The sequence below is a fragment of the Heterodontus francisci genome, chromosome 18, assembly GCF_036365525.1.
Source record: "Heterodontus francisci isolate sHetFra1 chromosome 18, sHetFra1.hap1, whole genome shotgun sequence".
Classification (NCBI taxonomy): Eukaryota; Metazoa; Chordata; class Chondrichthyes; order Heterodontiformes; family Heterodontidae; genus Heterodontus; species Heterodontus francisci.
The window spans coordinates 60,613,175-60,630,512 of NC_090388.1; the positions used below are offsets into that span (position 1 = coordinate 60,613,175).

Below are 17,338 nucleotides of genomic sequence, written 5' to 3' on the forward strand. Positions count from 1 at the left end.
TCACCCCAGTGAATATGTGCTGCATGTTCTCTATGGTTTGAATGCTCTTTCCAAAATGAGGCTCAAAAATGCACACGGTACCCTTAATTGTGGCTTAACCATTGCCTCATAGAAATTTATCACTACCTCAGCTTTTGTACTTACGAACCCCAATATGCTATTGGCATTTTTATGGCTATATCTACCAACACTCACACTTATATACTCCTATTTCTCTTCCCTAGAGTTACTTCACACATTTTTGCATTAAACAAAAAAGGTTATAAGGTGACTAGAGGTTTTCAAGTTGAGAGTTATTAGAGTAAATAGAGAAAAAGCTAGTTCCTCTGGCAGGTGGGTCAGTAATCAGACATCACAGATTTAAAATCATCGGCAAAAGATCTACAGGGGAGATGGAGAGATATTTTCATTTAGTGGTCAGGAGCTGGAATATTCTACCTGAAAATGTGATGGAAGCTCTTTCCATAAATAATTAAGAAATTTGGACAGGTACTTGCAGGTGAGAAACTTTACAGGGTCCCGGACACAAAGCAGACGTGAGGACTAAGCATGACTGCTGTTTCAAAGAGCTGAATGGCTTCCTTTTATGCTGCCTGTATACTAATTCCACTAATCAAGATATTTACACGAAGAATAAAAAAAACTCAATTTTGATTACACTGCTCCTCTTTTCCATTTTATTTGCCCTTATGCCTCTAATATTCAGTTACAATCTCTAACTGCAAAAAGATCAGTCTAACAAAGTCTCCATAGATTTAATTATACCTTTGCTAACCTGTTACAAGATGCACTCCAAAAGAAAAAAGACTAACATTTTCCCCCTTCGATTCCTGTGTTGAAACTCTCTGGGGGAAACACAAGTACAAAAAATGTCAGATTCAAAAAGTGTAGTTTTATGGCCTGGCTGGCTCTCAATTCAGCAGTAGTGCCAGATTTTAGTGATAAGCAAAGCAATAGCCATCAAAAAATGCAAACCTAAACCTTCAACGCTGTCAAATATTTGGGGATAGGAGTTGAAATGCAAGAGAAACAATTTCATTTCTCACTCATTCAGTAACTTATCAGAACAGAAAATTAAAGTATCTAGTAAACATTTGACAGCCAAGTGACAAGAAGATGAAGTTGTTACTGAGAACATCTATTTCACAGTTCACATCTATATTTATTTGAATAAAATTGAATATTTGAATAAAACCATATAGTCACAACAGTAAAGCAATCCACTCAAGAAAAGGAAATAGTAATATCTCTGGAAAACCACATTTTATTCATGCAAATACTTACTGATTTACATATTTTCATTTCTATTTTCAAGTGTTTTAGCCAGGTTTTATTTGATATCCTGAAACAGGACAACACACTTCAAAATTATGGGTTATCAGTTAATGGAAAGCACACTTAGTGAGAGCCAACAGGTTTCACAGTGATGGTGGGAATATTAATACATTACATAAGGGTAGACTCTCATGTTTTTGAGCAAAAATCGAAAAGTCAGTTCAGATTCAAATAAGGCTTCATTTCCAGACAATCCTTTTTTTCCTAAACTGGGGAGGGGTGGGGCTGATTTAAAAAGCATCAGCTGAATTTATAACAAAAGCAGATTAACCAAAGGAAAAATTTTCAGATAAAATGATCAGATTGTCTTAATTTAATTCTATTGATAAATAAAATACTTATGTCCTTAAGTTAATTCCAAGCAACAAAATTAAACTGGCCCTCACTGAAATGTGCACTTCCTTAAGTAGCGCCGACATATATAGAAAAACTTAAAAAGCTAAATGCTCTAATCACAATAAGTTTTTACAACAAAGGCATTTAGACATTGAACAAGATTTTATAAAATGTGGAACAGCTAAAATATCACAATGACTTTCAAATCTTTTAAGACAACAGAATCTCTTATCAGGCAATATATAATGGAATATAGAGAAAATTCCAAAATCTTTAGAAGGCAGGATGCAATTGCATATTAAGTTTGAACTCATTCGTTTTGGAGTCCAGAAATGTAATGTACAACAGATATGCAGAAAAATGGCTTAGACTGATGTAAAGACCTGTTCCAGAAACCAAACAGGACTGGTGTCTTTCTAAATAACTTAATTTAATTTCTCAGTAAAATGTCTGAACAACTTCATGTTTTACATAGTTAAAATGATTAAAAAACTGCAAGTATGAAGTCACAAAATATTACCTGAAGTACTTAACACAAATGTCACTCTTAAACATCTAGATCCCTTACATTGTATAAAGAAATTTTTCTCTATATCCCAGCAATATAGTTCACTTAAAACATCCTAATTCTCACATTTTCCCCAACATTAAATAAACTCTTAATTTTATACTTGCCATCCTCTCCCAATCACCACGAAATCCAAATTTTAGCAAAAAAAAAAATCTGCCATTCAACAGAGATTGCTATGTTTACTTGAAACGAAAATCCCAAAAATGTATATTTTACAGAAAAACACAAATCTAATCACGGTGAATATGAATCTGGACGTTAGAGTCATAGCGTTATACAGCACAGAAACAGGCCCTTTGGCCCATTGTGTCCGTGCCAGCCATCAAGCACCTATCTATTCTAATCCGATTTTCCAGCACTTGGCCTGTAGCCTTGTATGCTATGGCGTTTCAAGTGCACATCCAAATACTTCTTAAATGTTGTGAGGGTTCCTACCTCTACCACCCCTTCAGGCAGTGCGTTCCAGATTTCATCCACTCTCTGGGTGAAATTCTTTTTCCTCAAATCCCCTCTAAACCTCCTGCTCCTTACCTCAAATCTATGCCCCCTGGTTATTGACACCTCAGCTAAGGGAAAAAGTTTCTTCCTATCTACCCTATCTATGCCCCTCAATTTTATATACCTCAAATCAGATCCCTTCTCTGCTCTAAGGAAAACAACCCTAGCCTATCCAGTCTCTCTTCATAGCTGAAATGCTCCAGCCCAGGTAACATCCTGGTGAATTTCCTCTGCACCCTCTCCAGTGCAATCACATCCTTCCTATAGTGTGGCGACCAGAACTGTACAGTACTCCAGCTGTGGCCTAACTAGCGCTTTATACAGCTCCATCATAACCTCCCTGCTCTTATATTCTATGGTTCGGCTAATAAAGGCAAGTATCCCATATGCCTTCCTAACCACCTTATCTACCTGTGCTGCTGCCTTTAGTGATCTATGGACAAGTACACCAAGGTCTCTCTGTACTTCCTAGGGTCCTACCATCCATTGTATATTCCCTTGCCTTGTTAGTCCTCCCAAAATGCATCACCTCACACTTCTCAGGATTAATTTCCATTTGCCACTGCTCTGCCCATCTTACCAGCCCATCTGGATCGTCCTGTAATCTAAGGCTTTCCTCCTACTTATGACACCACCACCACCTTTCGTGTCATGTGTGACTTTACTGATCATACCTCCTATATTCATGTCTAAACCATTAATGTACACTACAAACAGCAAGGGTCCCAGCACCGATCCCTGCAGTACACCACTGGTCACAAGCTTCAAATCACAAAAACAACCCTTGACCATCATCCTCTGCCTCCTGCCACTAAGCCAATTTTGGATCCAATTTGCCAGATTGTCCTGGATCCCATGGGATCAATCTCCCATGCGGGACCTTATCAAAAGCCTTACTGAAGTCCATGTAGACTACATCAACTGCTTTACCCTCATCTACACACCTGGTCACCTCCTCAAAAAATTCAATCAACTTTGTTAGACATGATCTCCCCCTGACAAAGCCATGCTGCCTATCCTTGATAAATCCCTATCTCTCCAAGTGGAGATTAATCCTGTCCCTCAAAATTTTCTCCAACAGTTTCCCTACCACTGATGTTAGACTCACTGGCCTGTAATTACCAAGTTTATCCCTACTATCCTTCCTGAAAAATGGTACATTTACTGTCCTCCAGTTCTCTGGCACCTCTCCTGTGAAAAGAGAGGATTTGAAAATTTGTGTTAGAGCCCCTGCAATCTCCTCCCTTGCCTCACATAGCAGCCTAGGATACATTTCATCTTTGGATGTTGCTTTGCAATACCATGTGGAAAGAAGTTATTTAAAACATTGTATTATTTCTCACTCAATTTGAATCATGGACACCTTTGATGCCTTTCTAACCAATGATTGACAAGTCCTCCTCATATACTTTAATGTATATGCATAAAAACTCACTAATGCTCACTAAACTAATCGTCAAAATGCCTTTTTAAAAAATTATTTCATGGGATGTGGGTGTCTTGGTCAAGGTCATCATTTGTTGCCCATCCCTAATTGCCCTTGATAACTGAGTGGCTTGCTAAACCATTTCAGAGGGCAGTTAAGTGTCGACCATATTGCTGTGGATCTGGCATCACATGTAGGCCAGACTGGGTAAGGATGGCAGATTTCCTTCCCTAAAAGGACATTAGTGAACCAAACATTTTTTTTACAACGATTGCTGATAGTAATGGTGCCATTACTGAGATGACCTTTCAGTTCCAGATTATTAACTGAACTTAAATTCCACCAGCTGCTCTGGTGGGATTTGAACCTGCTCTCCCAGGGAATTAGCCTTGGCCTCTGGATTACTAATCCAGTGACATTACAACTACACCACTGTCTCCCCCTCATGCTTTTACCATGCTTTGAAAGTAACCATTTCACATATGAAAATGTAAACCAAAATGCATTCTTTACAGCTGCTATAGTGTGTTTAGAGTCTTCAGTTTGGAATTACTGAGCAAAATTAATATAGTTAACACCAAATATATTTGAAATTTGTGGAGAGAAGTAGTTTCTTGTTCTACAACTCCTACATATTTTACATATCAAGTGACATCACCAGACTCATCAGGGCACTGTGATTGAAGAGACTTCAATTAATTTATCTGGGTGTCCCGCAATTGATTTTACTGGCTATGTACAGTACCATAAGCTTCTGACCTACACAAATCAGCAACTCAAGTCTTTGCCATGTTTAGTTTTTGTTAAAACTATTCCAATTATACCTGGGGGAACAATTCCAGTACTATAACCCAATTATCAAAGTCAAACTCAAGAAAACTACAAACTGTAAAACAATGTCCAAAATTAGCAACAACTTAATTAGTTTAAAAAAAGACCAAATAATGTACAGATTAATTGCTTTTCTGGTTAAATAGGACCACTATATATTAAATATTCTACAAAAACACACCAATAACTTTTTGTTTCATGGGATTAACTTTCAGCTCATTAAGATGTAAACATAGTCAAAAGCCACGTTGCTGGCAATCGCCCTAAGTGCATTGAGAACTGATCTGCTTGATGGCCGCACACAGATATGAATAGATTTTTTTTTTTACAGAAATATACTAATGTTGAAACTAAACTCAAAATAAATCTTTTCTAATAGAGAATACAAAAATTCTCAGCTTGGCTTCAAATGGTTTACGTTTGAGGACAAGTTGCAACTATTTTTCACCCACAATCAGCCAAAAAGTAGTCTTGCAGACTCGAAAGAAAATTCAGAAGTTACATTCCAGCTTAGTGCCGGCTTTATTTCAAGTTTTCAAACTAAGAATTGAGAAGAAGCAACTAGAGATGACATGGTACTTCATGTGGAAGGCCCCAAGGTTTAGAAATTTTCCTGTATTCTGGGAGCCATATTTTATGAAACTGGATCACAGGACACCAAGCAACCTGGGAGAATACTGGCCTGGATATTATTTAGCTATGGACTTCCTGTGATGGTCTGATGCACTGAGCAATCAGTCCTAAAATAAAACTACACTACTTTAAAAAGTATTGCAAGTCTACAAAACAAAGATTGCAGCTTCTTTGTAACATATTAAAAAATAGGTCCAGAGGGATTCTGCAAATGAGTGGAGTACATTGCAAAAAAAAATAGCAGTCTTTTTCAAGGCAATATAAAAAGGGACAAGGTTTAATACGTTCATTGGTAAATTGCACTTTGGGGAATTCTTTTTAAAAACACAATGGCAAGATTTATTACAGCCAACAATATATACCAAAATACATAGCTCTAACAATATTTCAGACCTATATTGATCATGTTATCAATGGAGTGGGTTGCACTGAATTACATAAAGGCTATAACACAAGAACAGGTTATTTAGCCCAACTAGACCATGCTGGTGGTTTAGGCTCCACACAAGCCTGCTCCCATCCTCTTCATCTGTCAGCATATCCTTCTATTCCTTTCTCCCTCATGTGCTTATCTTGATTCCCCTCAAATGCATCAATGCTATTTGCCTTGACTACTTCTTATGATAGCACAATCCACAGTCTGTTTCTCTTGCATTCCTTATTGATTAGTGACTATCTTGTATTTATCAAGATTAGTTTTGGACTCCTCACAAGTGGAAACATTTTCCCCACCTCCACCCTGGCCTCTCGGGTCACCCTCAGCCTTCACTCTTCTAGAGAAAAGAGGTCTAACCTGTTCAGCCTTTCCTAATAAGTGTATCCTCTCAATTCTGGTAACATCCCCGAGAAGTGTTTTGCACTATTATAACAAAGACCAGAACTGTGCTCCCTAGTATTGACCCTGGTTAAAAATCAACAAGTTTAACACAGCTCTAATTTTCAATTCCATCCCTCTAGAAATGAAACCTAGTGCTTGGTTTGCTCTTACTATAAAAAGGTCTTATTAACCTGTTTCACTACTTTCCAGAGAGGTGTATCGGTACCATAGAACCCTTTGTCCCTCTCCCACATTTTAGATTTATTATTCAAATCAGTACATGCCCTCCTTATTCTACCAAAATGTACCGTCACATTTATGCAATTTATTTTTACATTAAAAATTAGTGGTCATTCATTCTGGATTTCTGGTTGGGTCTGATATTGGCATGAACTGCAGTTCTTAAAAATAAAAATGTTTTGCTGTATTTAAAGCAAGGTTTACAACCATTTTTAATGACAATTTCATTGGAAGACATATATTCCTACTCCCCAGCTGTTGATTGGATTTGGAATGAAAGCTGTACAAAATGGTAATTTAATAACTAATATGCGATTCAAATATGCAATTTTTACATGGATAAGTATCTAATCAATAATGGATTTGAGACAGGATGAAGGCATTTCGTTGAAACCAAATGAAGGAAGTGAAGACATTATCTAGGAACATTTCTAAATACATCTGTGACCTGATTCATTGCCAATTGATGAGGTTAAAGTTTTGCATGTCAGCAGGTCAATCCAGTTTTTTCACAGAAAACAAATTTGTATGAATTGTACATGATTAATCTTTGCCAGAATCAGGGCTAGTAAGCTTTCTAATGCTTTAACACAAACTTCATTAAACACTGGTTCAGCCCCAACTGAGCATTCTGTCCAATTCTGGGCACCGCACTTTAGGAAGGCTTTAGAGAGTGCAGAAAAGAGTTACAAGAATGGTTCCAGGGATGAGCGACTTCTGTTAGAAGGATAGATTGAAGAACCTGGAGTTTCTCTCTTTCAAGAGAAGGTTGAGGGGGGATTAGATAGAGACATTCAAAACCATGAGGAGTCAGAGGGGACAGAGTAAAAAGAGAGAAACTGTTCTCTTTGGCACAGGGGTTGAGAACCAGAACACAAATTTAAGGTAATTGGTAAAAGAAGCAAAGACAACATGAGAAAATTTTTTTTTTTTTTTTTAAATGCAAGCGATTGGGATTTGGAATGAACTGCCTGAGAAGGTGATGGAGACAGATTCAATTGTGGCTTTCGCAATGGAATTGGATAAGTACCTGAAGATAAAAATGTACAGGCTTACAGGGAAAAGGCAACTAGTTGAATTGCTCTTGCAGAGAACAGGCATGGACTCAAAAGGGTTGAATGGCCTCCTTCTGTACTGCAACCGTTCTATGGTCATTTACAAAACATTACTAAGATTATGACAAAGCTCTCAAGCTTGATTAACTCGAGGAATGCTTTAATCTAAGGCAACTACTTATTTCCACATTGTTGAAAATGGCTTCCATGATCAGTACTGTGGCCTGAAGTCCAACTCAAGATTTAAGACACACAACTTTGTTCTTAACAGTTATATGCTGTACATTTATATACAAATGTTGTTCAAAGCTAAACAATGAAAACCACATTACTTCCAAATAGGTCCTATTGATTATATGTGTTCTACATTTGACTATCTTTGGCTTTCAAGATCTACCAATCCAGGTGTATACAGGCCATATTCACATTTTAAAACTCAGATCAAAATTATGCAAAGATCTTCAAATACAGCAAATTTAACGTAACCTAAAGAACAATGTAGGACACGCAATCCGGGCATCATGCATAAGCAAAAATAAACTGCAAAGCTACATAAAATTAGCTAATTCTATTGATCTGGAGAGAAATTTAAGAAAATTTTACTTTTTGTTTTACTATAGTGTATGTAATGCCAGTGTTTGTAGCTAGAGTAAGCAACATTGAACAGAGGAAACTGGTTTATGCCATCAGTAGGCTATTTTCAAGGGAGATTCTGCAGCAGGAAATTACCAGCACTTCAGCAGAAAAAGGTCAAATTTAGGTTATCACATTGATTTAAAAATAGATTTGCACATGATCTGGCACCTTTTTTTAAGCACAGTGAATTAAAACTATTTATGAGGTACTATGTACAAGAATTAAGCTCAACAAATCAACAAATTCAATGTAATTTTTTATTACAATTTTATGACATGAAATGAAATCATGTGGCTTACAAGCAGTTAAAATGGATGGCTACAAGAGATCTTAGAGGAAATGACAAAAATCCAATAATTTCTTTAGCACCTGGTTGTGTTCAATTTTGTTCACCTGTCATTTCCCTTTCTTGCACTTGTAGAGTTTTCAATCCAATCACCACTTTTTTAAAATTCTGATTTTTTTTTTTTGTTTCTTCTTGCTCATTTTAGTTTCCAAGTTCTCCGCGACTCATTACTTTATCATATTCTACCACATCGGTATTAATCTCACTTTTTCACTTTGTGAACAGAGCTCCTTAATTGGCTTTTTGGGGGTGGGGTGGGATGCGGTGGGGAGCAAAAAGAAGCATATTTCTGCCATAGTTCAATTATTAGAGCAGCTTCAAATATTGCTGCTGCTTGGAGTTCAACTAGGAACCAGAGGAAACTGGGGTTTAGCAAGTCTGAATGTTAGAGGCAACAATTTACATTTCCAATCCTCAAGTTAGCAAACAGATTCTTCCATGTCAAGGGTTACTGAATATGCTGGCCCCGTTTGTTTAACTTAAAAGTATAAAATGAGTCATCAATGTGGCTAAAAAAATTATCAGATCAGGTCACAATTGTATGAAGAAAGTTAACTTCAGTACAATTAAAAAAGACAATACCTAGGGATGTCCAAGTTAGGATGAATGCACTGACGTGCAATTGGCCTAACCACCATATTTTCCCTCAACTGCCAACTTTTAAAAAAGAAAACTGGTAAGTAAAGACCCTAGCAGCAACTTGGCAAAAACACTAAAGACAACATTAAATTGAGCAGGAATTATACTTGATGTGCAACCGTTTTCTCGGTTATAATTTTGTGGAGCTCATCTGCATCTTCAGTGGTTTTCACACGGATCAAAATTGGAATAGCAGTGTCAGGATTCTTCTCATCAATGGGAGGGTTGGGAATGCAGACGATGAGGATGTTGTTTTTTCCTGTTCTTGTACAAGGCAGTGACGGATGAAGCATAATGTTCAGTAAAATATTTCCTGATCAACAGAAAAAAAAAGTCAAAGCCTTTAAATTATAGATTAGCCAGTGCCTACAATTCTAGTCCCCTGCATATTGAAATTTTATTTTTCATATGTAAGTATCTACTCTTCAAAAAGCAATTACAAATTCTGTCACTGATTTCGATAGGACATTTGATAGCTCAACATCCCCTTGGTATCTGAATCTTAAATTTGTGCCCTCTAATTAATGACTTTACCGACTAATGGAAATTGGTTTCCCCCATTTATATCTCAAAACTCAGTATTCATTTAGATTTCCTAATCTAAAAATCGACTAAATTCCCTGGATTCAGCAAGATTACTTTCCAGCTAAAACCAACTGACTATCAGGTTTTTAAATGCATCATAGTCCAATGCCTATAGTTTTCCTAAAGTCTTCAACCCTTAAATAGTTCCAATTTTCTACCCGACAACATATTTTAGATTGCCAATTTCCAATTAATAAGTCTAACAACTAGCTGAAAATTGTACAAATACAAATTTTGGCAACTGCATTGAAAAATTAAACTCAAGACTGTTGATGGAATATATTTTATACAGAAGACTTCATCTTTAAGTATTTATTAATATTTTCTCTTTTCCTTGCTTCACCTGAAGGATGTATAGTTTCAGTTTTTCAAGTATTATGCCAAGATGGCCTTTGTTCACGCATCAGCCTGCCCAGTAAATTTCAGCAGACTATTCCAAACATAGCACATTTCCACAGAGCAGTGGAATTAGGAGAAAGCTTCTGCATAAAATACAAGGAAGTCATGTAATGAAACAATAAGCAGGCACCTTAGGGCACTGTATCCAAAAAAAAGTTGTGGAATTTGCTGCCTCTACACATAAATCAAATCTACGGATGGGAAAGGAGGAAAACAGGGAGGAGAGACTGAGGAACAGACTAAGCTTTCACTACAAATTTAAGGGCATACACCTTCATGGTCATAACAGCACAGTAGATTGCTCCAAGGAGCACAACCCCAGCTTCTCCAGCCTGCCCTTTTAACTAAAATCTCCAATAAATATTCTCTGCACCCTCTTAAGGACCCTCACATCCTTCCTAAGTGTGGCAACCAGAACTGGGTGCAATACTCTAGTTGTAGCCTAACCAGAGCTTTATAAAAGGGTCAGCATTATTTCCCTGCTTTTGTACTGAATGCTTCCATTTATGAAGCCCAAGATACCATATGCTTTGCTACTTATTCTCTCAATGTCCTGCCACCTTCAAAAGGCACATGAACCCCAGGTCCCTGCACACTCTTTAATATAGACTTAATGGCACAATTCTAAATTCCATCTGCCACTTTTCTGCCCATTCTGCTAGCCTATGTCCTGTTGCAGCTGACTGGTACCATCCTCACTGTTGGCCACGCCTCCAAGTTTAGTATAATCAGAAAATTTTACTCTGTATTCCAAGATCAAAAAAGCAATGGCACTAGCACTGAACATTGGAGAATACTAACCACCATGCTCCAGGCAACCATTTACCACTACTCGTTGTTTTCTGTCCTGAAGCCAATTTTTTTTTAAAATCCAAGCTGACCCTCCTATTTAATGAGCCTTAATCTCATTAAAGTGCCACATAAAAAGCTGGTTGTCAAATGCTTTCTTAAAATCCATATAGACAACATCCATCACATTCCCTTCATCAACCTTCTGTTACTTCAAAAAATTTAATTAGATTGGTCAACTACAATCTGCCTTTTACAAATATGTGGCTATCCTTAATAAACTCAAACCTCAGATAGCTAGTTGATTTTTTTCTCCTGATGGTTTAAACCACATCCACCAATGATGTTAAACTGACCGGCCTGCGGTTTCTAGGAATGTCCTTAACAACCTTTCTTGAATAAGGATGTTACATTTGCCACACTCCAATCTACTAGCATCTCCCCTCAATTTTCCAATCTTCTCCAGATAAAGTAAAGGCCTTCCATTTCCACCCCCACTTCCTTTAGCAACCTGGGAAACAAGCCATCCAAACCAGCTGTCTTATCCACTCCAAGCATAGCAGCCTTTCCAGTACATCCTTCCCATCAATTTTCACCCCATCCATTATTGCTACCATCTCCGTGTCTACTGACATTGTCAACATCCTCTTCCTTGGCAAACACGGATACATAGTGATCATTAAGTATTCTAGCCTTGCCCTGCCTCTCTAAGCAGTTATCACCCTCTTTGACCCTAATAGGACCCATGCCTGCTTACTATTTACAAGCTAATAGACGATTTTTGGGTTCCCTTTTATGTTAACTGCCATACTGTTCTCATATTCTCTGTCAGCCATGGTTCATTTGGAAGCACTCTTGCCTGAGTCACAAGGTTCCAGCTTCAAGTCCCCTCCAGGATATGAGCACAAAAATCAAAAGCTGACACTTCCGTGCAGTACTGAGGGTGTGCTGCACCGTCGGAGATGCTGTTGTTTAGACATGATATTAAAGCAAGGCCCTGTCTACCCCCTCAGGTGTACATAAAAGATCCCATAGTATTATTTTGAAGAGCAGGGGAGATATCCATGGTGCCCTGGCTATATGTATCCCTCAACCAATATCACAAAAACAGATAATCTGGCCATCACATTGTTTGTGGGAGCTTGCTGTACACAAATTGGCAGCTGCATTTCCTACATTACAACAGTGACTAGTGCTTTGAGATGTCCTGTGGCCGCGAAAAGCACCATATAAATGCAAGTCATTCTTTTCTCCCCTTCATCAGTATTATTTCTTCACTTTGCCTCTCAACTTAATGTATTTGGCCTGGTTCTCACTTAAAGAATTCACCGGATATGCATCATATGCCACTTTTTTTGTTTCATCATATTCTCTATCTCCCTTGTCTTTCCCTCTTGCTGGAATGTACCTTGCCTGTACCTGAATCATCTCCTTCTTAAAGATCATTCATTATCCCATTACAGTTTTTCCTATCAGTCTTTGGTTCCATTTTACCCGGCTAGTCTCCCCCCTCATCCCGTGAAGTTAGCCCACTTCCAATTTAGAGGTTCTACTTCAGATTGTTCCTTGCCCTTCTCTACTACTAATCTAAACCTCAATCTTACCCCAAGTGCTCCCCCACAGACACTTGGTCCACTTCAATCCCCAACCAGATCTAGCAATGCCTCCTTCCTAGTTAGACCAAGAACATACTGATCAAGGAAGTTCTCCTGAACACATTTCAGAAATTCCTCCCCCTCCACTCCAACACCCTCCCAATCGACATTTGAGTAATTAGTCTACCCAATATCACCACTCCAATAGTTCTCTCACATCTCAGATTTCCTCCTCTCTCCCCATTTGGAGGGCTGTAGAACACCCCGAGTAGTGTGATCTTGCCATTCTTCCTTCTCAATTCTAACCAATGGATTCTGTCCCTAGTCCCACCAAGAACATCCTCTCCCGAACACTACAATGACTTGCCTAAATCAGTACTGCCACTCCACCTCTTCTTTTTTTCCTTCGCTGTCTTTTCTGAACACTTTGTATCCTTGAATATTAAGTGCCCAATCTTCATTTTTAAGGCATAAACTATCAGTGCTACATAACCAATTTGTTAATTTACTGATGATGTAAATGTTAACTAACTCACCTAGATTAGTGTCTGCTCGCACCAACAATTGGATCTTTTGATCTGCCACAGGCTTCAAATGGATTGTACCAATTCCCTTCTCTTTGAAATCCCCATCTTTCTTGTAGAACAGCTTACACCTGCATAAAGAAAAACAAAGTTGCAACTAGCAAGCTTATATTTAAGAAAAAAACTCATGCAGAATACTACCAACTTCACTCGTGTTGTCATTTAACATGGAAAATTTCAACGTTAAATGACTTGCAACAGAAGTACCCTATTTAAACAGCTGTATTTTAAAAAATTATTCTCAGAATATGCAAGGAGAGAGAGCCTGAAGGGAAACAGTGCAGGAGGCCAAAAGGTAAAAGCAGCGGCAGAGTCAGCGAGAGCAAGCCTGTGGGGAAATTGAGAGAGAAGTCACAGTATCTCAGCCTTTCAGATGTCAGTTTCTGAGAAAGAATTAGAGAGTCCAGTGATATGGGAGTGCAGACCCGAGAGTGTTTGGCAGTGGAGCAGCAGTGCATCAGAAGAGTCCCTGAGAGTAAGCCTCAACTGGAGAGCCTGGAGGTAAGGGAGCACAAGCAAAAAATTGATAAAAGGAAAAAATAGAATGAGAGTTAACTAGCCATAACACAAAAACAGATTGTAAGAGCTTTTATAGGTATATCAAAAGGAAGAGAGTAGCTCAAGTAATCATTGGTTCCCTTGGAGGCAGAGAAAGGAGAAACTATCATAGGGGATGAGAAAATGGCAGAGGCATTGAACAAATATTTTGTGTCGGTCTTCACAGTAGAGGACACAAGTTCCATACCAGAAATAGACAGTAACCTAGGGGCTAAAGAGAGAGTGAGGAGATTAAAGAAATTCATATCAGCAAAGAAAAAAAGTATTGGAGAAACTTAAGGGACTAAAATGTGACAAATCTACAGGATCTGATGGCCTACATCCTAGGGTCCTGAAAGAGATAGTTGCAGAGATAGTGGATGTGCTAGCTATGATTTTCCAAAATTCCTTAGATTCGGGAATGATCCCATCAGATTAGAAGTTGGCAAATGTTACACCGCTTTTCAAGAAAGGAGGGAGAGAGAAAACAGGGAACTACTAGGCCAGTTAGCCTAACAGTCATTGGGAAAATGCTGCGATCTATTATTAAGGAAGTCTCAACAATGCACTTAGAAAAGCACAGTATGATTAGAACAAGTCGACATGGTTTTACTAAAGGGAAATCCTGTTTGACAAATTTATTAGAGCTTTTTGAGGATGTAATTAGTAGGGTAGATAAAGGGGAACCAGTAGATGCAGTATACCTAGATAAAGGTGCCACACAAAAGGTTAATAGGCAAGATAAGGGCTCATGGTGTTGGGGGTAATATATTAGCATGGATAGAGGGTTGGTTAACAGACAGGAAGCAACAAGTGGACATAAATGGAACATTTTTAAGTTGGCAGGCAGTGACTAGTGGAGCGCTGCAAGGATCAGTGCTGGGGCCTCAGCTGTTTACAATCTATATTAATAACTTAGATGAAGAGACAGAGAGTAATGTATCTAAGTTTGCTGATGATACAAAGGTAGATGCAAAGGTAAGCTGTGGGGAGGACACAGAGGCTGCAAAGAGACATAGACAAGTTACGTGAGTGGGTAACAAGATGGCAGATGGAGTATAACGTAGGGAAGCGTGAAGTGATGCACTTTGGTCATAATAGAAAAGCAGAATTATTTTTTTTTTTTTAAAAAAGCTGTGCAATTTGTAAATGTCGATGTTCAAAGAGACTTGGGTGGGCTTGTCCAAGGAGCACAGAAAGTTAACAGGGAGGTACAATAAGCACTTAATTGGGAAGGCAAATGGCATGTTGGCATATATTGGAGATTGGAGTACAGGAATAAGGATGTCTTGTACAGGGTTTTGGTGAGACCACATCTGGAATACTGTGTGCAATTTTGGTCTTCACATTTAAGAATGGATATACTTGCATTGGAGGCAGTGCAGCGAAGGTTCACCAGATTGGTCCCTGGGATGAGGGGGCTGTCCTATAATGAGAGGCTAAGTAGATTGGGCCTGTATTCCCTCGAGTTTAGAAGAATGAGGGGTCATCTCATTGAAACATAAGATTCTAAAGGGGCTGGATAGGGTAGACAGATTATTTCCACTGGTTGGGGAATCTATAACACAGGAGCACAGTCTTAGGATAAGGGGCCGATCCTTTAGGACTGAGATGAGGAGAAAGGGTTGTGAATCTTTGGAATTCTCTGCCCCGTTGTTGAATACATTTAAGGCTGGGATAGACAGTTTTTTGGTCTCAGGGAATCAAGGGGTTGGTGAGCGGGCAGGAAAGTGGAGTTGAATCCCAAGATCAGCCATAATTGTTTTAAATGGCGGAGAAGCCTCGATAGGCCATATGGTCTACTCCTGCTCCTATTTCTTGTGTTCTTGGCAGGAAGAGGGGTAAACAAAAAATCCAAAGCGAGATCAGCAGAAGGGAAGGAACTAATTGCCGAGCTGGTGACTGAGTTTTTTCCCCCCCAGATCAGTGGACAAGTCTTAAGCTTAATTCTGATAAGTTTAGATAGAGTTAAAAATTTTTCCCAGCTTTTAGTGCTTAGTGCCAATTAAGCGTGTAGAACAAAAACTCTCAAACTAAAAATTAGAATCAAATAATATAATCTAGATTAAAATATGGCAAAACACACTGTGTATTTGGACTGCACTATGTGGGAATTTATGGACAGCGAGACAGCAACAGATGTCTCTATCTCAAATCTCCCAGGCTCAATCATTGAACTGGAGTGCAAGTTGGCAAATGTGAGGTCATCCACTTTGGACCTAAAAAAGGATAGACAGGGTGCTTCCTAAATGCTGAAAATCTAGAAACATTGGAGGCCCAGATACATGGATCATTAAAATGTCATGAACAAGGCACAGAAAAATAAATCACAAAGGCCAATAGAAATGCTTTTATATCTAGAGGAACAGAAGACAAGGGGCAAGTATCATGCCTCAGCTATACAAAGCCCTGGTTAGACCACAACTGGAGTAATGGTGATCAGTCTAGCCATCACACAAAAGAGAGGGATGATACAGACATTGCAATCAGGGAAAAGAAGTGTGAAATATTATGAAGTTAACAGTAAGAGGGGAAGTATTAAGGGGTTTAACATCTTTGAAAGTAAATAAATCCCCAGGCCCCGACAAACTGTACGGTAAACTGTTAAAGGAAGCCACTGAAGAAATAGCAAAGGCTCTGACCATCAATTTCCGATCTGCTCTGGCTCAGGTATTGTACCAGCGGACTGCAGAGCAGCTAAAGTTGTAGTGTTATTTGAAAAGAAAGGGATACACAGAGTAATTAGAGGCCAGTCAGTCTAACCTCGCTGATGAGAAAATTATTGGAAAAAAATTGAGGAGGGACAGGATAAATCTTCATTTAGAAAGACTCTGAATAATCAAAGACAGTCAGCATGGATTTATTACGGGAAAACAGTCTCTGACTAACGTGATTGAATTTTTGTTTTGAGGAGGCAACAAGGAGGATTGATGAAGATAGCACATTTGACAGTTTTAGCAAGGTTTTTGATAAGGTCATACATGGCATGAAAGTAAAAGCCCATGGGATCCAAGGCAAAGCGTCAAGCTGCATCCAAAATTGGCTCAGAGGCAGGAAGCAAAAGGTAACGGTTGATGGCCGTTTGTGACTGGAAGGTTGTTTGCAGTGGGGTTCCGCAGGGCTCAGTACTAGGTCCCTTGCTTTTTGTGGTATATACATCAATGATCTGGACTTGACTTTAGGGGAACGATTAAGAAGTTTGCAGAAAATACAAAAATTTGCTGTGTGGTGAATAATGAAGATTGCTGTAGACTGCAGGAGGATATGAATGGACGAGTCAGGTGGATACAACAGTGGCAAATGGAGTTCAATCCTGAGAAATGTCAGGTAATACATTTGGGGAAGACTAACAAGGCAAGGGAATACACAATAAATGGTAGGATACAGAGAAGTGTAAAAGGAACAGAGTGCATATCCACAGATCCCTGAAGGTGGCTAGTGAGGTAGATAAGATGGCCAAGAAGGCATACGGGACTCTTGCCTTTA

At 38.7% G+C, this 17,338-nt stretch overlaps 1 protein-coding gene across 7 annotated transcripts in view; it reads right to left on the reverse strand.

The window, feature by feature from the left end:
- Positions 1 to 1,248: 1,248 nt before the first annotated feature.
- nup50 (nucleoporin 50) overlaps positions 1,249 to 17,338 on the reverse strand; it is a 71,492-nt gene continuing 55,402 nt past the window's right edge. For all 7 annotated transcript variants that reach the window (XM_068050830.1, XM_068050831.1, XM_068050836.1 and 4 more), the window contains 2 exons: positions 13,268 to 13,386; positions 1,249 to 9,676 (listed from right to left, as the gene is read on the reverse strand). In XM_068050830.1, the coding sequence (XP_067906931.1) occupies positions 9,465 to 9,676; positions 13,268 to 13,386 (331 nt within the window). In that variant the 3' untranslated portion in view covers positions 1,249 to 9,464. The remainder of the gene's footprint in view (positions 9,677 to 13,267; positions 13,387 to 17,338) is intronic.